General features: G+C 41.8%; 1 protein-coding gene and 1 long non-coding RNA gene across 10 annotated transcripts in view; one reads left to right on the plus strand and one right to left on the minus strand.

Moving 5' to 3' along the window:
* Positions 1-22,530, plus strand: part of LOC139829040 (uncharacterized) — a 308,145-nt gene that overhangs the window by 47,932 nt on the left and 237,683 nt on the right. For all 7 annotated transcript variants that reach the window (XR_011741255.1, XR_011741254.1, XR_011741249.1 and 4 more), the window contains exon 2: positions 21,220-21,275. This is a non-coding gene — a long non-coding RNA (uncharacterized lncRNA). The remainder of the gene's footprint in view (positions 1-21,219; positions 21,276-22,530) is intronic.
* CDH5 (cadherin 5) overlaps positions 12,344-22,530 on the minus strand; it is a 29,278-nt gene continuing 19,091 nt past the window's right edge. For 2 of the 3 annotated variants that reach the window (XM_071814349.1, XM_071814347.1), the window contains 9 exons: positions 22,326-22,442; positions 21,394-21,558; positions 20,783-20,970; positions 18,995-19,248; positions 18,268-18,410; positions 17,530-17,654; positions 16,357-16,465; positions 15,824-16,069; positions 12,344-15,013 (listed from right to left, as the gene is read on the minus strand). In XM_071814349.1, coding sequence (XP_071670450.1) covers positions 14,508-15,013; positions 15,824-16,069; positions 16,357-16,465; positions 17,530-17,654; positions 18,268-18,410; positions 18,995-19,248; positions 20,783-20,970; positions 21,394-21,558; positions 22,326-22,442 — 1,853 coding nt within the window. In that variant the 3' untranslated portion in view covers positions 12,344-14,507. The remainder of the gene's footprint in view (positions 15,014-15,823; positions 16,070-16,356; positions 16,466-17,529; positions 17,655-18,267; positions 18,411-18,994; positions 19,249-20,782; positions 20,971-21,393; positions 21,559-22,325; positions 22,443-22,530) is intronic. The other variant, XM_071814348.1, reaches the window with a different exon arrangement.

Raw genomic sequence — 22,530 nt, forward strand, 5'->3', positions numbered from 1 at the left:
AAAGTAAGGATGTAACATTATTCTCCTGTTTAATAGATCTAACCTGTGGAAATAAATGTGCAGTAGGATAAGCAAACTTGCAATTAATTTAAAACCTCGAGAGCAGAGAAGTTCACTTGCTAGGAGAGAGAAGCACAGCGATAAACGTTTTGGAGAGGTGGGAAACCAGGGCAGCTAAGTGGCTTATGCAGTTCATTTGCAGAGAAATGTAAGACGGGCTTGGGGACAAAAGGAACAGAGGAAAGCAAAGGAAAACAAATAGAACCTGAAGGTTATATAATACAGAAAGATTATACTGGGGTTTAGGATGAAACTTTGTCTCTGACAGCTTAGGCATGGTGTTTAATGCAGTGGAAGGAGCAAACAATAATGTGGCACAAACTAGTAAAAAGATATCAAAAAGAAATCGGATGAACTGGGTTACCGCAGCATTTGAAAGGCTGGTGAGAGAGAGACCATGTTTAAGAGATCAGCTACATCCATTTCTAGTCAACCTTTGTGTATCCTTCTGACAAAACAAGGTATTCTCAGAATTGAGGATAAAATTATAAAGGAGCAGTTGTGAATGACCGCTCTAGGATGTAGGTGGGCAGAAGCCAGTTCAACTCACCTGTGTCTGAAGAGGAAAATTATGATTAAATCGAGAAAACAGAGAGGAATTGAAGGGGAAGGAAACCACGGACTGCTTGAGTTAGTGACTTGTCATCACAAAGGACACTTTTGTGTTTCTTAGTACTTAAAAGGACAATTGACTTTTGTCAAAAGCTCAATAAAAGAAAAGTGAACGGGTACAAACACATGCACCTGAGTTGTGTCTCTGCCACTCTCACTCTTATTACAGTACAAGCTGGACAGATGAGCATGGCTTTGTTATTAACCCAAATTTGCTCCAGCTTGAAAATTGGGTGCGTGTGGGTTTTCATCTATTTATTTATTTATTTATAAAATTCCACTATGTACTTTGTAATTTATTATTTGAAGTGAGTTAATGTTTTAGGGACTGCTTTATTCAGGCCGTTGGAAGTTTTTAGCAGTAACAATTGAAAAATGTATTTATTTGTATAGTTATAAACCAATGAGTCTATATGTTCTCTACTACCAGATTTTGAGATACTGCCATGGAGCTATTGTACAGGATTGTACCACCAGAGAGATGGGTGTAAACTCCCAAAGTTCAAGAAGGAGGGAGAACATGTGGGTTTTGATGTTCCAGACACATTTGCTGTCCTGACAAGGAAAATGCATTTCTTGTCTTGTAAATACAACAAACATTAATAACAGAGAAAGAGTAAATACAGAAAGTGCAATGTCAATTTATCTAACCAGTTTCCAGTGACCACACTTTAACATGGAAGAACACTTCTCCACTCTGCTCCTAAATGTCGTATTAAATGGACAGAGATAGTCCCATGATAACTGTCAGAAAATAGCTGGTATCACCACTTTAACTGCTGCCTTTTGATTTACTGTTATTTTGGCAACATGGAAGTCAGCGCCAGCTGACACACATGTGCATCTGGCATGGAAAATACTGATAAAAAATTCAGTGACGGGCCTTGGCATTCAAGTCAAAATGAAAAACACACCTCTGAATATCTAGGGATATTCACAGAGACTGTCTCTAAGAAGGAAGAAAGGTACGAAGAGAGTCGATGCATGCTGTCGAAGGATAGGAGCCCTTGCTTGCGGTTTACATATGTTGAGATAGATAACATTCCTTGCAGTCCCAACGATGACAACGTGACTTCTGATGTGTCCACCTGGTGCTGGACCACAACATGGTTGTTGCCCAGAGTCCAGTGGTGAAAGCTTCCCAAACCGAGGAGTCGGTGAGGTTGCAGCCGTGGTGGAGCACTGAGGCCCTTGCTGCCTGAATGCTGCGTCGCTGAAATCTTCAAAAAGTGAGTGCGCGTTGTCTGTGGAGCTACTGGAAAGTAGTATCAAAACAATAATATATGAAATGATCGTACATTCAGTAAAAAGCACTAGGGAAATGCATTATTTAACACGCTGCCTCATGATGGTGTTTAGTCTGGAGCTAAATACAGCTTCAGTTGTAATTATATATCTGCTTTACCGGTGGGGCTCCCATAAATGGATTTCAAAGCCGTCCTGAGGACAGTATTATTACACTGATTTTCTATTACTTTCAAAATCATTTTGTTTCTGACAATCTGAACTGAAAACAAAATGAAAATGTGTCCCACCCACTTAGGGTTTTTTGTAGATGCTCTTACTTTTCCCTTTAGTTGCCCCATGTGAGCGACTTAATGTAGATCTTACACTTACCAGAAACCAATATCCAGCTACATTTAAATGACTGCAGAGGTAAGCCTGTGGGGCAGGAGCTCCAAGATGAGGGGGAGTCAAGAAGAGCCCTCCTTTTGTTGATGGAAAGGGATTAGTGTTGCTCTGAAGAGATTATTGACGGAGTCCATCTATCCTGAAGCGGCTCTCAGGCTGTACTTGAACTGGGATTTGGGAACTGCATGGAACTTCCCTTGAAGGTCTTATGGTCTGCATGGATAAAATGGGCATGAGAAACAAAGAAACCCAGGGAAGCTGGGCATGTCACTGCCATTATTTATGTGGGCTTGCGTGTGACTTTAGAAGCTTACACAACGTACAGTAAAAGTATAACTTTATGTCTGACATTTAGTATTTCAAGTTTTATTATCTAGAGACAGCCAAGCCTGGTTAATTCACTCAACAATTCTTATCAAAGTGATCAGTCTATGCGAATTATCTTTCTGCCATTTAATGGAATTAATTGCTAATGCAAAAAAAGATGTAACAAGAAATAAGACAATCTAAAGCCGTCATGTGGATCATGTATTTTTATTGTATTTTGATGAGCTAAGAAAAATTAAAGTGATCTGACTATATTTATCCCATAGAGAAATATATGCCTACAGTCACTATCTATGTTTTAGTATTCCTTATTAAAAAATAAGCAATTGGTTGAGCAAATAATCTGCTATTATTTGACAGATCATTAGGCTGTTACATGAAAAACAGAATTACTCGTAAGAGAAATCAGAATCCTAGGGAAGCTGTAGCTAGAGATGGGATTAAGCAAAATGTCTTAATATTTAAACAAGGTATTAGAGGCTAAGGATAAATGGCAGAAAATTGATCATAACGTTTGTATACAAATTGGCTTGGCTCATGTCTTGCCATTGAAGATGAGTCAATCTGAACCTCAAAGATGGTTGATACTGAATAGATCTGTGCTGTGCAGATCAAATTTGTGCCGTGATGCTCTGCTCTTGTACAGCAGGTACTGCTGTCATTGGCATTTGGGAATTTCATATAGACAAAGTGGGCTTGATTTCCCTGTAGGCTCTATTGCCCTGCCTCCAGTTGTAGAAAGTGTCTGTCTCTTGAGTTAGGTGACATGAAATAGAATTGTAGGAAAACAAGGCAGATGGTGGGATGTTCTGAATTGAGGTAGGAACCTCATGGTAATATTTGCAAAGACATGGGGAAGTATGGGTGAGAGAGTTGTGTGGGTGGGTAAAGGTGTGACAAGAAGATGGGTTTGCGATCTTGGAAAAGTTGGGCATTTAAGGGAGGATTAATATGTATGGGAGGGTCGATGGAGGGAGCAGTTCCTCGTTTGGGAAGGTAGGATGAAGGGAAAATAAACCTGAAGCTGAGCAAGTCCAAGCTGTGTTCTAAGAGGAGATGCCTCTCATTCTTTTTCTGACCTCCCACTATCTGATGTCAGGGTTGGGAAAACTGTTTCTCTGGGTGCCCCCAACTCATACTGTCTTAATCCTTCGTTCTGGAGAGATAGCCAGTGAGTGTTTCATTTTCTCAGGCTTTTTGGTAGGAAAAGTGTTGCAGCTCTTTTTTACCTAGCAAAAAAGAGTTACTTGGGTGCAGTGCAATCACCTGCTCAGCATTCAATAAGAGCCCTTCAGTTCCCTCAAATAAATGAGGTATGTGAAAAAGATATGCTGATTTTAGATTGAGTGAAGCTCCTCTAAGATGAATCTGAAAATCATAACGAACTGGAAATGGCAGAAAAAGGCAATTGTGCCCTCTGGAGATGAGGGCAACTGATAGTAGAGCAGCAGAAAACCCCTATTAAAATGACCGCATTGGAAGGAGTAAGATCAACTGCTATAATGTTTTCTATGTCGCAGAGCTGCTATTGCTGCTTGAACTGTTCCCATTACAGTAAAACATTACTGAAAGGACTTAAATAGCTTGCCTGGTAGAGCAGCCTGTAGTAGTATCACTGTAATTAAGCTTCCACCAGTGTTTCTATGATAAACATATCTGCAGGGTCCTTTAACCCAGCTTTCAGATCTTTATTTGGCACTTGCCATGTCCTGTGCTGTGATTTAACGTTTGTCCAGAGATTATAATGTGAAACTGTTCTCTCAGATCAGAGATGCTTAGGGAAATGTGTGTGTTCCAGAGCCCTGTGGACAATGTCGACTCTGCAGAGTGTCCTGCCCGGGGGGGAATGGGCAGCTGAACACGTGGGTGCAGTGAAATCACAGCGCTCATGTTCACTAAGAGCCTGATCCCCGTATGATTAAGTAGTTGTGCAGTGCTTGGAAGGGGGCAGGAAAATCACAGTGCACTGACATTTGAAGTGTCAGCTCTTAAGTTTAAATTCTACATGTGAATGCTTCCAAGGCTGATCCCTTGGATGTTAGAGCAAACAGCTGCTGTCATGGGAAAGAAAGCTTGTCCAACTGTTTGGCTGTTCTTTGGGGTCTTCATGACTGTCCTGGGATGAGCTTTCTGTGGTCAAAGGAAATATTAACGAGAGGTGAGTGTGTTTTATGAGCCCTTTCCTGTGCTGTGAAGGATTTGAACCAAAGGGCCTCTGAACCTGGGGACTGAAAACACCAGGGGTGGGTAGAAATTCAAAAAGCTAATTGTTGAGCTATGCAAGAAAAAGAGCTGAGTGTTGATTATTTGTTGTAGTCTAAAATGGGATAATTTGCACAGCTGCAATAAAGGTCTGATATAAGTACTATGAATGGCTAAAATAGATATGTTTCTTAAAGGCAGAACTGAAATAATGAAAAGGCACTGAAACTGGAGTCCCTTGACTAAATATAAGTCTTTTTCCATGCCATATGGAGCCACATGAAGTACGTTGGTCATACATTTAGCATCTCATAAAAATAAAACCTGTTCTTTATTTCTCACCAGTGTTTTCTGCATGCAATAAATACCCTTTGTGGCTATGACTGGATTTTACATGTCTAACATGGTAATTTTAACCTCCAGATGTGCACACAACTACCTTGCTCTAACTCTGCCTCATATTAAGTGTTGCTCATCACTCTTGCTCGCAGTGACCTATGAAATGCAGGTTCTCAAGCCTTATGCTACAGATTCTCTGTTAATTGCAGTGGGAATAATACTATATGTATCATGCAGAACTGTAAATATGTGCAAGGGAAGGTGTTTTAATTATATGTCTTCGTAGATCTTTTGCAAAAATCTCTTGTGCCTGGAAGTGTGCTGTAAAATAATAAATAGTAGTAAAACTTTAAAATTAATCCTTAAAATGCATTAGTATTAGAAAATGTTACTTATCAGAGTGCTTTTATGCATGTTAGCCAACCCTTGCGATGATGTGGGCAAGGGTTGCATGGCTGTTATGGCATGTGAAGGGGAAGACAATGGCCAGATAATCTTTCAGAAGGGAGTTCCACTTTGAACTCTTGATGGGTAAAAGCAAACATCTCGGCTGACACGATGTACCTGAGATGAAAAGGGAGGTCTGTGTCACAGCTAGGATAGGAGCTCAGAGTTCTGCTCTTGCGAATAGGCTTTATTAGTGCATATTGTTTATAAGTCACAAATTTCCTCCTGCAATATGTCTACATCGAATGCAGTCTGCTTTGCATAGATCTGGTGACCATGTAATGCTCTGCCAGATACCCTTCTCTTGGAAGGCCATGTGGTGCTTCCAGTTCTCTCAGAAGTGATGTATGTGACAACAGCGGGATTAAACACAGCTGTGCCCATAGAATGCCTTCTCTGCTTGCCACGTACTTGCCTCAACATCCCAAAAACTCCAGGTGTTACGACAAAATCCGAGAAACCCAGTTCTGATTAGGGTTGATGCTTTGTCATATATTTAAAGGAAGGAAGGAATTGTGAAGATTTTTTTACTAGGATTTAAGAGAATCACTTAAATTTTGTAGCTAACTCAAAGCTCTTTTAATAAAGGAAGAAGAGGAGGAAGATGGCTATGTTCTGACACTATTTTACAGCTCTCTGGTAAGGATATAATGCTTTTCACTGACTCAAAGCGATCACTCTGCCAGATCCATGCAGGTACTGAGAGACAGATCTGAGTCTGTTCAAGACGTGATTACTCAGTGAGGTGACAAGTGGTCACTGCCAAGTCAACAGAATGAGAAAATGATTTTGTGTCAGCATGAGACATAGCTCTGCTGCCTGGTGTTTCTCGCTGCCCTGTGTCTAGCCCTCTGTTAGCTTTCTAGGAGTATTCCTTGATGCCAGCTCTTTCACACGGTTGGCTTTCTCGGTGGATCCCTGCTAGCCTTGCCTTCTGCTTCTGCTGGTCGCTGTTGAGTGTGAGAAAGCACAACTGGGCACAGCCATTGTGTGTTTCTGACCCCTGTCTGGGCTGCATGGTCACAAAGGTGGTGGTTTTTGCAGCTCAGGATCCTTACCTGGCTGCAATTGCAGATCTCTTGTCATTCTCAAGCATGGTACTGTTAGGAGGGTAGTGCAGTGCTTGCATCTTCTTGCCCCCCATATTTGCAATGGCAAAATACTCCAGGTTTGGGAAATTGTCAGGCACCCAAAGCTGGAGTAGGTAGCAATGGCATTTGGGAAGTTTCGATATCCATGTGGATGGCTCTTCCCCAACTGAGTGATACAGAGGAGAGCTTTGTAGTCTCCCCAGCTGTGTCACATACTCTGTTCTCTATCCATCCTCCCTCCTGTTCCAACAGCAGTTCCTCAACCAAGAAGCCGCCTACTCTGCTGTGCACCAAGGCACAGGAAATCACAGCGGCAGCTTCACTGACATTGGTGCTGTCCCGTCTGGAAGGTCCACAGAACATCCCCGTGCAGCCCCTCAAGCAGGCCAGGGCTGTGCAAGCCAGGCTGCCTGCAAATGGTGCAGGACCTGCTGACCTGGTGGGAGGCTTCAGGTCGTCGCTTCTTGGTAATCTGCCAGGACCACAGTTTTAGGAAGGAAACCTCAGCTATGGTGAGCTGCACATATTGGTGAAGTGCACTCTGGTTCTCTGAAGGAGAAGGAGGCCTGGCAGGGCTCTGCGGTCGGTGCGTGGTTTGCTTGCATTGCCCTGGTTGCTCGCTGTGTTGTACACGGCATCTGTTGGAGGAAGGAGGAGCAGATGGCAGCAGGATGAGACCCATGTGCATCAGGGGAACAGATGTGTGAGCTGAGCAGGCCGAGATGGCTCAGCTGCTGCTGAGGAATGAAGAAGCCATGTCCCTCAGGCTAGTCTGCTCACAGAGAATTTGCTAATTCCTACTTGTATACAACGTAACCTTTTGGATCAGAGGGAGAAATAGCTATTTTTTTGGTCTCTCCTGTTTTTGACCTACAAATTCATGTGCTGCTAAGTTTCCTTTCCCTGCTCTCTCCTCATCGTAGCAAGATTCGCTCAGTATCAAGGAGCTGTTTTGGAGCATGTTCTTATGCGTAGTTTTGCAGTCACCAGGCATTCCAGGGGAGGGGTGGCTGTGGGCCGGGAGTGCTGGGACTCGCAACCCTGCTGCAGTGGGTGCATTGCGGACTGTTGCTGGCAATGGCAGAGGATCAGGCAGAGTGTTGTGTTTGGGGAATCGAACATGACGTGGATGAGAGAGCTCAGGCTGCAGCATGGGACAAAAGTAATTAAGATGATTGAGGTGGTATTGAAGAGGTGGTAGCTGCTGCCAAGTCCTTCGCCATAGTGCTGCCAGTCTCAGTTGCAGAGGTGCTCAGGGGGTCTGCGTGTTTCAGCTGGGTCATTCTGCCCGTTCCTGGGGGAGCCTGGCTCTGCAGAGCCTCGCCATCAGTGTGCTGTCAGCATAGGCCAGCACAGCTTGGATGCGGTTATGTGGCATTGGGGTGACATGAAATAAGGAGCACCAGACTTTGCAGAACAGGGGGGACATCACAGCTGCCGCTGTGCAGAGAGAGGAAGAGAGGAGAGGCGCTGGACTGAGAAGCAACTGCTGACGGCAGCTGTGGGAGGCACAGCAGATTGCCAGTGTGCAGAATCACTTCCTCGGCCATAAACCTTTATCCTAACCTTAGCCCAGTAAAATATTATAACCAGATTTTAAATTAGCATAGCGCTTTGCCCCTGTTCTTTGTGACTGACCAGCTTGAGTTCATCCTGATGATCTGCAGACAGGATTGTTCTGGGTCCCTAAGGCAGCGCCTGCCTCCGCTGCCACACTGAGGTCTGCAGAGCTGGTGGATCAGCAGAGTTTTACAGTAATCTGTCTGGAGGAGTAGCAGGAGGAGAGAGGATGAAGGCTGATTAAATTACTGATTACAAATACCGAATTAAATCCACTGGCAAGGAGTCTTTGACTTTCATGAAGCCATTAATCTGTAATTATATGACAAGTGATTTCTGTGCCACTTTTCAGGGGTCGCTGAAAGGTTGCTGGTACTTTATTGTTTTACTAGTTTGTTTGTATGGCTACTTGGGGAAGTTTTGCTGCATGGTTGTAATATATAAAAAAAAAGAACAAATAATGATTAATGGGTAATGCACATGGTCATATACAAATACACGAATTCAAGATACAAGAGTCACTGAAAATTAAAATTATTTGGTATTGCTTGAGAAAATCCCTAGTAGTAGTTGCAGTTTCGTGTGAAAGGAAAAATACTCTGAAGAAGCAGGATTGGACAACATCTTTACCATCAAAACCAGATTTCAATGTTGTATAACAAACTAGCAGGATTTAGTATTTGACTTCTTCTGGCAAACAGAGAAGCCTGCCCCAAGTAGGGTGATCTGGACTGACATTTTAATGAAGGAGACATCTGGAGCTGGCATCCTTTCCCCAAAGCTGTTTCCCTGCCCTTTATGCCCTTCAAAGCTGCCTGAATGATACCACTGCTTTTTAATGTCCAGGCTTTGCAGCCTTTCTGGCTGCTGGAGAGGGCTGAGTATTTTTATGAAGTCAGCGTTAAAGCATGAAACGGATTGATTTAACTTTCCGGGATTGTTAATTTTACCGAAGACGGGTCGGATGCTCGTGTCAGCGGGCGGAGCAGTGTAGAGGGCGGGCAGACGGGATCGAACCTGGGGACGCGGCGGGCAGCCGGGATCGAATCCGGGGAGGGGGTGGCAGCCGGGATCGAACCCGGGGAGGGTGTGGCAGCCAGGATCGAACCCGGGGGCGGGGTGGCAGCCGGAATCGAACCCGTGGACAGGGTGGCAGCCGGGGTCGAACCCGGGGACAGGGTGGCAGCCGGGATCGAACCCGCGGAGCGGGAGTGCCGGCACGACGCGTGCCGGAGCGCTGGCACCGAGCGCCACCAGGCGGCCGCATGTGACCATGGCAGGCGGCGGCCCCGCGGTACCGCGGGCTCGACTCGCGTGTGGTTCTGAAGTATCGCACTAGCGGGCATTCTGTGCATCTGTGGCGTGGGACAGGCTGTGTGCAGAACGTGCAGCAGTAAACTCTGGCGTTTCATGTTCCTGTGGGGTTTTCAGCATTTTTAGGTTCTTCAGGTTTGCTCTTTAAATGGGGAGAGCAAAGCATGGACAGTTGTTTAGAAAACACATTTTAAAACTTGGATCTGGTTTCTCCGTACTGCCCCAGTTGCATAACAGTAGTTTATAGTGGCAAGACATTGTACTGAGAAATATTTGCCATGTTGGAGGTTTTCTGCAGGTCAGAGCAGCAGATGGATACACGATGTCTCCTTTTGAACCTTTCAGTTTGAGAATGCACTGGTTTGCAGAGGGCATTGCAGGTCAGGCCTTGAGCTCTAGCGAGGCTGCCAGAAATGCTCCGTGGACCACTTGCAATCCAGCTGTTACTGGCTGGACTTTATTTGGCTTGTTTTTGATGTGTTTGCCTGGTGAACTCTGCCTTGCTTTGTTCTGCTTGTTTTGATAACTTCATTCAGGGCACTGCCTTTCAGTTAGAGGTTCATTTTTAATGAGGAATGGAAGAAATGCAGACATTTATGATTGATCGTGGCATTGATGAAGGGGTTAACTAGAATGAATTAAGAGAGTCTTGTGGGAAAGCGGGTGGGACAGCTGCTCACTGGGGATAAGTGGAAGGAAATGCTGTTTGTGGAAGGAAATGCTGTTTTTCCCTTTTCTTTCAGGTCAGGCAGGAACAAAGTCAGGAAGCTGAGAGATGCCAGCAAAAATCTGTGAATTTTTATTGCTCATACAAGAGTTTTTCTGGTTTTGTTGTCCTTTTTCTCATGCAGACTAAAAGGTGTCTTTGCTGTTTGGTTTTCTCTCATGCTTTTTCTATGGACTAGATTTAGGCTAAATCACCCACTTTGATCTGATCAGACTCTTGTTCAGTTCCTGGTAAGACTTGATGACTTGTGCTACGGTGAAATCGTGATAGCTTCCTAAATGGAAAAGATACCACCTTGGTGATTTCTTTCATTCCAAAAGAGTGTGACGGTAAAAACCACAAGAGTTTTATCTTTCACTTCCTCAAACTTGAAATATTTATTTTTAAAAAGTAGGAGGGGAGAATAGATCAGGAAAGAAAGTGGTTATTCATTTTTTCTATCCTAGTCCCATCTGAAGTGTAACGGGAATAAGTATAACTATTATTTCTAGCCAAGTAGGATAGTATATCTGCATGTTTACTATCGCCACGAGCATTTCCCGTGTATGTAATGTATGCATACGAGTGAAAACATATAAAATAAATGTATATAGGTGGATTTGTACTCTGAACACTAAGGTCCAAAACCCCAGTATGGCTTTCCATGGCTCGGTGACACCACCTGTGTGTGAGCAGCTCTGATCGCCAGGTCGGCCCATCCCTTCTGCTTGTTGAAAGAAGAAGAAGGGAGAACCCACTAATTGCAGAACAACAACTCTGTTTTCACTGGATTTGCTGTTATATTCTTCCTGACAGTGTATCAGTAACACTGGACTGTTATTGGATAATACCCAATACAATGGTTCTTTCTTTCTCTGGACCGTGGAAACTCGTTTTGATAACGGGTCCTGAGCTCCTCTGACCTACCTGGGAAGTGCGGCAGCGTGCCAGGCGTTCATATTCAAACCGCTTTTCATTGCTGCTTTGATACGCATCGAGGAATCTGATCACAAGTCATTATTTCATAAGAATTTCTAATGGGGTAGGAGTAAAAACTTATTAAATGGCATTAACTTCTGTGTCTGCATGTAATAAAATAATAATTCAGGATATATGTTTAGGGATAAGAGATTAAAATGCATATTAATTAGATGAATAATGAAAACCTTTACAAGAATCTCTGCTACAAGTTGCAAGTAGCTGTTTAATCAAATTCTTTCTGTGGAAAAATGCATTTCATTATAACATAATTAGCACATCTATTGTGTTTTTAATACAACTTGTGCTAAAGTGTGTTTGATCTGGAATTTGCTCATGGCAATTAGCAGAGAAGGAATAGAACTTTTTTGCTTTATTCTAGGCTTTGTAAATGATAAGTGCTGTATCTGGGGAAACTTGGGAATATATTGGGGTAGTCATTGTTAGTAGCAAAAAGAAATGGTTGGAAACTGTGCTATATAAAGCTGCAAAGTTAGGAGTGGGGATTTTTATTTAGTAGGTGTGTACTGTTGTGGCACGTCCTGTCTGAATCCTGGGCTGTGATACAGTGGAGGTTTTCCTGCTCTAGGGAGCGATCCTGCTTGCCTGTGCCCGTGGCAGCGGATCAGAGGAGCGGGTGGTGCTGCTGGGGAGGTGACACAGACAGACCCATATGTGCAGTCCCCGGGGGTGGGTGGTACGTACTGACCCAGGGTGTTTGGACTTTCTGTTCTGCAGCCTGTCCTTTCCCGTCAGATCCGAGTGCTTTTCCAGCAGGAAAACAGAGCCGAGCCACCAAACATGTGCTGGGAATGCGGGTGTGTCCTGTAGCACTGCCGAGCCCTCCACAGTCGGAGGTTCCACTGAAGCCAGACCGCACTGTTGGGGCTTTTCCTTACCCCAGGAGCTTTACTGACAACTTTCCGAAGAGTGGGAGAAAACTTCTTTTACAGAAAGTCCTTTGGTGAATTTGTGTCTACTCTGAATTTGCTCAGAGTGTAGATACCAGTGTTTTTATGGTTGAATTCACTGTGGTATTGTCTTCTGTGTGAAACTCAGGAATGCACAGAAAATCTGAACTTGAGGTTGGCTTTTATCGAGTAAAAAAAAATACAGTACAGGAACATAAAAAGAAACTGTCCAGTGCAAACATCTTTATACAGTGGAAATTGCTACAGTGTTCCTTAAAATAGCTTTATAAAACACACTTAAAAATAGCGATTACAGGTAATATTATCTGGATGCTGCTTAACAAAGTACTTACTGCACTAAATAATTTCATAACTAACTCTACCTGTTGATAGGCAATACTTTAGTTACTGATGAAAACCTTAAACTGTAAGTATTATTAGTTAGCGCTCCTTATAATATACTAACATGTGGAACCTCAATAGCATACACTGTTGAATGGATTAAGCAAAACAGAAGAGAACGAACACATTAAAAATAAAACCAAGGCTGTCATTGCAAATTGTACTTCTGTTATAAAGGATGTGATCCAAAGCTGATTCGCAGATGTGCAGAATTCTACTTACTTTTCCTTTAGTTTGTACTTGAAAATTTGAGTGATTGCGTTATTGATGATACGAAGCATTAGTGTCCAGCTTAGTATTGCATTGGACAGCTTTCTATAGTAGTGAGGACTAATGGGAGACCCTATTATAGTGCATTGCTATTTCCAGGCAAGAAAGCATTTTGGGGGAAGGGGGTGTAAATTAGAGATGACATGAGTAAGTGAAAAGCAAATTTGTGAGGTTCCACGATATTGGTTTAGGAAAACAAAAAAAATAGAAAGAAAAAAATCAACGTTATTTGATTAGCTACCAAATTTAAATAATCAGATCAACTAAACTAATATATACAGCTCCAGCACAGGTTCTGCAGAACTGAGTATCTGTGTTCCTGCTGAAGGCAACGGGAATCTGCATTGCCAGGACCAGAGACAGAGCAGCGTCCTAAGAGACCCGCATTTTACACCATGTGTTTGGCTGGGTAACTTCCTGCATGGGAAGTTTAATTCTGTTCGTTCCGTGGCTCTTCATCAGGCAAGAAACTAAACACATGCTTACCAGGGACATAGTAGTTGCAGCTCCAAAACCTTATTTACATTTGCGGTTCTTTTATGCAGACAAATGTGTGGGTGTGTAGCATTCTGGTTTGGAAGTCTACAATGTTTTCCTAGGTGGAAAATACCCATTTTACAGTACCTGCTTAGGAAAAAAATCAGAACAGTTTCACAGTAATGAGGCCTTCCAGTTGCGTTTGTCCCTGAAAAAATACAATTGCTTTAATAATGTTGAATAAAAAAATGTATTCAACCTCTTTAGAAATCTAGAGAGACCTATGTTGCCATCTAGAGACATTTACAGTATTGGAGTCTCCACATTCCCCTGATCTTTGTATTTCCTGCCCTGCAGGATATGTTCCATTGAGTAACACTGAGATCCTCTTTACAGAGAGAAAAACCAATTTTGCTGCTAGCTAGAGCAAATTCTAGCATGCCAGAAAGGTGCCTGAAATCATCATCAGGCTGTTGAAAATGACAGATGAAACCAGATTGTGCATCTAAAAATTCTGTCTAATTTTATCTTCAGTAACTCATATATGTAGTAGAAAACTATAAAGCAAGAATAATTAATAGATTGGAAAGAAGAAGAAATCATGCCTCTTTTGAAAGTGATGGAATAATTTCTAATATGGAGTGACAGACCATATGTTCCTCCTCTGCTGGGTAAGCGTAAGCGTGGAATGTCAGTAGGGATGTTACAAGAGGGCCAGGCAAACCAGCCGGCTGGAGGTACGGGAGGTTGTTCAGAACATTCCTTCCAATGCCACCCAACCTCTCTGCTTCAGCGGATGGTGACCTTGAATGTCTGTTGATGAAAACAGTGCAGGAGAGGAGGAACGAAGGAGAAACTGGGGACAAAACCACTTTTTAAGGAGAAGTGCCTCTCTGGACAGGGAGAGGAGTTATGTCCCAGAAGAGTTGAGCAGGTCCTCAAGCAGCAATTTTGGGGAAAGAACTAAATGTTAGCAAGGAGAGCAGAGCTGGGGGAAGTCAACATATGTGATCTGTGTGTTTCTTTATAACACTATGCTCTCAGGTGTTTTTTTTTTTTGTGTGTGTCTGTTTGAAATCCTAGTACAGCTTGAATGAAGAGCTGTGAGTTCTTTGACCGTTGGCAGGGTCTTGATGTCTGTCTATAATGGGAGTGAGAAAATTCATGGCTAATTTGAACTTAATACACAAAATCTTCGTTTGGTTCTGATCCGTACAGCTCAGCTAACATTTTAAACCTGGGTCCCCAGTCATTTAGAAAGTCATAATCAATATCTGAGTCTGAGGAGCCTGATGCCAAAGAACTGAGAGATTCTGCAATGGACTCGGCGCCTTCGTAGCCATAAATGTGAAGTGTGTCGTAGGGCAGCAGATCCCTGTCGTTGTCGGCTTCATCTTTCTTAACCTCAATCATCATTTCCATTTCTCCAGCACCAGAAGTCATATTTCCAGGAGGCTTTTGGACTTGTGCATACGGAGAGGGAGCTGCTTCAGGCTTTATACCGTTCTTGCGGACCGAGTTGAGCACAGATACATCATAGCTGGTGGTATCCATTTCACCACCCCCTTCTTCATCGTAAGTGACAAGCTGTTCGTGAATCTCTGCCACATTCCTCCCAAGACCGCTCAAATCCTTCTTGTGTCTCTTTCTTAGAAGAATTAGCAATGCGATTACTGCAAAGAAAACTTAGATGAGCAGGTGTAAATGGAGAAGTAGGGAAGTAAACCAAATTGCATTTAAGATATGTAACACAGTCTGAAGTGGGTTTTTTCCTGTTGTGTTTTTTTTTTGGTGTGTTGGTTTTTTTGGGGAGGGGTTTAGATTTTTATACACTATTTAAAAAAAGTTTTAAATGCTATTTAACTGTAGGATTTTTATGTTCTCAAAGCGGTTCAGTGGGTACAGGGATTGTACAACTGACTCTTGAGCCAGAATCACAAGTACGAATGTATAGTGTCACAGGTTCATTGAATCAGCTACTGCCTTGAACTGGTAAATCTCTTAATGCCAGGCATCAGATGCTATTTATGTGCTAATTGCATAGGAGGCCTCTTCAAGCAAGAAAAAGTGTTGCTCCTTCTCTGATAAATTCCAAATACAGCAAATAGGTACTGGTCTGCTGATTTGTTACAGATTATTTATGTATACATGTCCACTCTACTGTTCAAAGGGCTTCCAGACTAGTTCAGCCTTTGGAAACAGGAATTCTATTATTATTGCCCCAGCACAAATTTCCTGTTTTATAGCTGCACGTGAGCCTAGTAACAGTAAATCAATTATATTACGCATACCTGCAATAACCTTTCAGTGACTCAGCCTCTCCAATAGACTGAACAGTTTTGTAGCTGAAACTACGCTAACAGGCCAAATGGAAAGAGCGAGATGTATCAAATAGGTACAGTATTTCTGCCTTTGTGACCATTGGATAGCCAAGAGAAAACCAAAACAATCCCCACATTTAAAGTTAGAGAACGTAACAAAAGTCAAATACTTACTAATGATAGTGAAGATACAGATAAAAATTGCCACCAGTGCTTGTATACTGACTCCAACTTGTTTAGCTCTTTCCTCACAAAAAGTGAAGTTGCCTTTTTCGTTACACTTGCAGACACTGATGACAAGTGTATTTGTGCTGCTGAGCTCAGGATCACCGTTGTCGGAGATGATGACAGGCAGGTAGTGGATTTTGGCAAGTTCCCGATTAAATTGTCCATATTTGACAGTGATATTAGCTGTGTTATCTGGAAGAAGGAACAACATCTAATTAAGTGATAATCTCTACCAGATTTTCCTTATAGATGATCAGTCAGTTGGTATATCTTCCCTTAGGCAGCGCCAGCCATTACGGAATGCAGTGAAACTTGGGTGGCAACAAATACTATCTTTTTTTCACTAAGTTGAGCCTTTACAAATAAATTGTTACTTAGCTCAGCTAGACCAGTCCTAGGTCATTGCTACCACTTTTCTCCCCAGTATCTCAGTGTCTCACTTTGGCTGGCTGAGAAAATGCATTGCAGGGATACGCTACCGTAGTTCTCAACCAAGGAGAAGTTGCTATCTTCTGTGGCCAGGGAGTATTTGAAGAAACCTCTAGGTGATGTTTCATCCTTGTCAGTAGCTGAAATCCTGATGATAACCTACAAAGATGGAAGAGGTCAAAATTTTCAGTATATATTGCTTCCAGTGATGAAGCTGTTTACAGTATTGTTAGAGCTGGGCTATGTATCCTGTGTAACCCTTCAGTAAAGGGCAGGACAAAGAGATATTGTGATGCTCCTCTTCAAGTTCTTTCAAGGCAAGTAATTTCCTGGTAGATCTCCAAAAAGAGCAGTCTTGCCCTTTCATGCACAGGTAGAAAACGAAAGAGGAAATCTTGTGTAATTAAAGCATAAGAAAAGTCTTATGCACAAAGACATGTGGCTCATTTAAATAGTGAAAGTGGCTGTCTTCTAAAGTGTTCAGCTTATTTAGAGGTATGACTCTCGTTCATTGAATGTCATTGAGACTGCCACTCCTGAATGACATGCTTCTTTTTGGAAACCTCGATCCGGGATAGATTAGATGTATAAAATATATTAAAAAATGTGTATGGTTATGTCCCAAAGGTATTTTAAAAATAAATTAAAGGTGAAATAATACTTTGTGTGTTTTAACAGATGCCATCAGAGAGTCCAGTCTGTGACAAAGTCTCTTAATTAAACAAACATTACATGTATGGGCTAAATACTTGTGTCTGAGACCAAACATCTGAAAGCACAAATACTAACCCTGTGCATGCAGATACTTGTGCTCTGATGAGTACCACCATAATGTTATATGCAGCAATGTTTCTTTTAGTATTTTGAAATGGTTTCATTCTCAGTATCATGTACGAGTATTTGCGTGATAAAGCCGAATTGCTAATTTTTGCTCTGCAAGGCTTGACTGTACTTCACAGTTCAATTGCTAATGCACAGATGTTCTTAAAAATCTGGAGGGAGCAGAACTGTGCAGCCCATGTGTATAAACAGATGAAAGTCAATATTCCAACACTGTAAAGTCCTGAAGAGAGGTTTCTGACCACTGCTGTTTTGGAAATCAGTGACATGATCAGGCGCTTGCGTGTGAAAAGTGAGACTAACTTTTATTAAAAGACATTTTTCGACTGAGCTTGCAAGTAGATAATTCAGGTTTAAAGGAAAAATGCTTTGTCCTTTCTCACCTTTCCTGGTGCAGCATTTTCACACACTCTGGGTTCTTCAGGATAAACAAGTTCCGGAGCATTATCATTTTCATCAGTAACTATTACGTGAACTTGGGCATGTGATTCTCGGTCAGAAAGGCGGCCTGAAATGACAGTAACAAGAGTACAGGTCTCTGAGATATCTGGAATCTCAGTGCTGTCTGGGCCTCTCCTTTCCACTGTTTGCGTCCACCCCCGTGCCTCCTGCATGACAAATATGGGGAGTTTCTAGCTCCATTATTAATTTAAACTTTTCCTTTGACAGATTGAGATATATTCCTAAAACCTCTCCTACTGGCCTGAATGATCACGGATCTATGAGGAAGAAAATGACAATTGCTTATGGTTTCTTCTCACTGTGTGGCTGTGGGATCCAGCATCGTTCCCTGGCACTGGGGCAGTAGTCACAGAACAGGCTGTGGCCGGGATGTTTCTGCTCTAACCACAGCCTTATCCCTCTGCCCCAAGCTGCTTCCTCTCCTCATGCCCTTTTTATTCCTTGTAACAAACTGAATGCATTTTCCTAATAGCTTGGCGCCAAATCTTTAAACTGTGTTTGACCTATTTTGTAGGGACTCATTTGATTTGGAAGATTATTGCACAAACCTTGTGAGCATCCCTTTCATTCATAGCTTAGTGGAAACGGGCTGTTAGGTTGTGCCTTTCCTTTTTGTGAAGTTGTACTCTGATTTATTTCGAATAGCGGATAGCACTTACCATCTTCAAGGATTTCCTGAGCTGCAACAGTGATGTTGTATGAGGAACTGAATTCTCTGTCCAGGGGCTTGGGAAGTTGAATAATTCCAGTATCGGATACCCTGACATAGTCTCCATTAGGACTAGCTCTTCGTCGAATAAACCTGTTTTTTGTTTAAAAAGAGATATGTCAATGCAATACCAAAAGAGATATAATAATAATGCTGTGCTTCACCTCAGTTCTTTGTAGTGGAAAGTCAGAGAGTTCTTGTGTGACAAATGACATTAATATCTTGACCAGGCAGTCTCGGAATATTTTCCTAAAATTCTGCAAGCTGTGGGAGTGAAATATGTCCATTGGAAAAGTTTCCAGATTTTTATCTTTTACTGTTTCAGAAGTCTATTTTCTTTTCAAAGCACAGGCTCGAGAGAGTGATTACAATAAAAAAAGTAATAATACATTATAACCATGTAAAGATAGCCAGGATTATTCCTTTTCCTGTAAATGTGCAGATACTTAATCAGTAAGTTTATGTGGTAATTACATGGGTAAATGTAATTTATGTCCATATTTTTGGTTACCATATATATCCATGGCTGCAGTGCCAGAAAAATCAAATTGGATTTTTCTTTTTAGCGTGAATATTCTGAAAAACAGAGCCAAAGTCTCAGTTCTCTGTCAAATTCATGGAATCATTAATGAATTCACCGCTTTAAAACAGAATTACTACAGCTAATGTCGTATTACCTGATTTTCCGTTTGGCGGCATCAGGGTCATGTGCCCAAACTGATCCAAGTGTTCTTATTTCTGGATCATTTTCCCTCACTTTAAATTCATATGGCAGTTTAGTGAAGACGGGAGGCTCATCAACATCAGTGACTTCAATGGTGACTGTCGAAATGCTCCTGGAGCCACCGGATTTAAAATAGCGAAGATCAACTGTGGGATCTGTTGCTTCAATGTCAAACTTGTATTCTGCTACTTTTTCAAAATCCAGGGGCTAGAAGAAAGACAAGCAGATATTCTTCCTTTGGAGATGTCTAAGTAAGCTTTGCAGTAACTATCTGTGGAAACCTAAGCTGTGTACACTAATCCACGTTTGGAAATATTACCAAATTGCATCCTAGCTAGACTCTTGCTAGCACGTCCAAACCGACCATCTCCTTCATAGAGTGGTTTCAGCAACTTCTGGCTTTGAACAGATTCATCTGGTATTCTAAGTTCGGGAACTATTTATTGGTTTAAATAATTTTCTCTAGCTACCAAAACTAGTTTAGCTGCTTTTTCTCAAAGGTTGGGGACCAGATTCTCCTCTTCTTGGCAAAGCTTTCTGTTCTGAAGTAACCCAAGGCAGAATTCATAGCTGCGCTGACTGGTGCCTGGGCCATTTACTGATAAACGACATCCGCTTCCTTGGTTTTCCCATTGATTGCGATTATAAACGGAATCGCACAATGGAAGGAAGACCAGGAGTGAGGGGAATGCCCAAGCTGTCACTTATTTCAAAATTTGTGTCCCTTTGTACTGTCACCTGAGATTATAAAAGCACCGTGAAATACACAGCAGTTAGTTGTGGTGACTCTTGATTTTCTCTCTGAGTAGACGTTGCGATTGGAAGTGCTAGTGCTCATCTAGCAGTTGAAATTTCATCTTGCGTGGCTGCATATTTAGAATTATGATGTGCATGGTCAAGATCGTGTTACAAAACAGTGGGGCGAACTTCTGCCCACTGTGTCTTAAAAGAGGAGCTGATTCCAAATCAGCCAGTGTGTGTATGTTTGGAAGGGAAAAACACATTCCTGTCAATCTGAGGCTTACAGGACATGATTTATAGTCCTCCCTCTTTCATTTATTTATTTATTTATTTATTTATTTATTTTCCCCTTCACTCTGAGTCAATGAAATCAATGAACTCTTGGCTTATGATGATGAACTCTCTGCATAACGCAGGAATGTTTCTTGGTACGAATCAAGTATGTTTGAGAATTAAAAAAACAAAGAGCAGACCATAATAAAGGCTTTGGAGAGTCTGGTCTGTCCTTAGTGAGGAAGATCTGCAAACACCCTGAGGAAATTCAGAGAGCTGTGACTGGGGTTGGAGCAAGCGCCGAACTGTAAAGAGTGCGTTCGGAGGGGTGGACTTGTTCACACTTCTACTTTGTTTTCACTTAGGCTGCAGAAGGGAAAGATTCTTTGATTTGGTCAGTTGGTTCATCTCTTAAAATCACTGACTCTTTGAGGAATCCAAATATCTGAAGTTTGCGAGAAGCCTGAACCGTGTAACCTGAATATGTGACACAGTCCCCATTGCACTGTGCAGTAATTCTGGCTTTTCCCAGAGCTGGCAGTGAAATGAGCTGGTGATTCTCCAGCTCTTCTCCCAGAGCTCACAGAACAGGGTTTTCAAGATGAACGTATTTCATGGTGACCTCCACACGTGTTCATTTTTTCCTGCCACTAGTCCCAAACTGAATCAAACACCGTTGTTACACAGGGAAAAACAAAATAATCATCTTTGTTACTGGGAAAAGTACCTTCTTCGGCCTAATGATTCCTTCGTTTGTGAACGGATTTGCTACAATTTCGAAGGTGTCCCTGTAATCTCCTCTGACAAAACTGTATTTTGTATTTCTATGTTGTGGTTCGTCAACATCTTCTACTTTGACTCTGCCAACTTCTCCTCCTACTGAAATGTTTTCAGGAACTTTAAAGTGAAATGATGCTGTTAAAAGAAACAAGCAAACAAAATAACACAACAAAGACGTAAGGAGTGTGTACATGGAAGTTGGAACTTGGTCAAAAACTCTTAGTTTATAGACATACAAAAAGTATTCCATTGAGCATTCAGCATTATATATCTCTGCAGACAGCACTTTGATGTATTCTTAATAAAAGTATAATTAATTCTCAAAACTGCCAAGATCTTGTGCAAAGTGATAAAATTAATATTGCTTTTTATTTTCTCCTCTAGGTGTGAGTCACCAGGCAGAGTAGCCAGGGCTGCACTACAGAAGGCCTTCTCAATAGGTAAGATTCTTTTGTCCACTTTTAAGACAAATTAAATGGTTATAAACTCTGACATAAATCGGTTATAGTCAAGTCAGCCCTTGGTTTCCAACTGATACAGCGCTTGCGTTATACTTACGGTGCTTGAATACCGGGAAGTTGTCGTTGATGTCGGTTAAAGTGATAATGACTGTAGCTGTGCTTGAATCCCCAGAAGACCCTGGAGCATCTTTTGCTTTAACAATAATTTCATATGTCGACTGATGCTCTCTGTCTAAATCAGCCCTTGTTGTAGAAATCACACCTTTGAAAAAATAACATTGACTATGATTAGATTTTGCAGCATGTCCAATATCTCTTAACTTCGACAGCAAATTTTTGCCTTGTGCCACACATTCAACTTTAAGTAGCATTTTTGCAGTGGTATTTTTCTAAGGCCAGAAAAGTTCGAAATCTTTCTTACATGAGGTATATTTGGGAGATTTTGTACATTACATTCCTTTAAACTGATACTGATCTTTGCTGCTTAGAAACAGTCTAACGATGTCTAAGCTTGGTCACTACAGCCTCTAGAGCCTTTGAGCACCTCTTTATCCGAGTTATGTGCTCCAGAGGACTAGCAAGGTTACAAGACGTACTGACATTATTTTTAAAACTGGGCAAAATCTAAACAGGAAAGTTTAGGAAAGCAAAGGGTTGAGTTACTGATTATCGAATGCTGTTTCAGAATTTATGTGTTCTCCTTTTCCTGTTTGGTCAAAGGAATGGCATCTCTGCTAAACTGGAACTGAACTTATATTAGCTCCTAGTCAGTCTCTTCATCAGTGGGAAAAAATGACCTTTTATCTTCTCATTTAGCTCATGGCACCTGATATCCTGACTTTATTAGTTCATTTCCAGATGCAGGCAGTGGCATTGTGTGAGTGTGAATGAAACATCTTTCTAAATTATGGTTAAAATTATAGTTTGGAGTTATTATCTGCCTTTTCCAAAATAACAAATGCTTAAAACTGTTTTCTTCAAAGTATAAGGTAAGGACAAAGTGTAAGGACATTTACTTGTTTTACCTACCAGAGTCATCAACTGTGAAGTATTCGTCTCCTTTAATGACTTGGTAGGTAACTGTGGCGTGACCTGTAACTGTTGGATCGTCAGCGTCTACAGCTGTCACCTTGGTGACTGAGGTTCCTAGAAAAGGGTTTTTCAAAGAGCATATTTAGTATAAATTCTGCTTTTTAACCAGAGACACGAAGGGAAGTGAGTGATGGAAGGACGT

This window comes from Patagioenas fasciata, chromosome 13 (genome assembly GCF_037038585.1).
Source record: "Patagioenas fasciata isolate bPatFas1 chromosome 13, bPatFas1.hap1, whole genome shotgun sequence".
NCBI lineage: Eukaryota > Metazoa > Chordata > Aves > Columbiformes > Columbidae > Patagioenas > Patagioenas fasciata.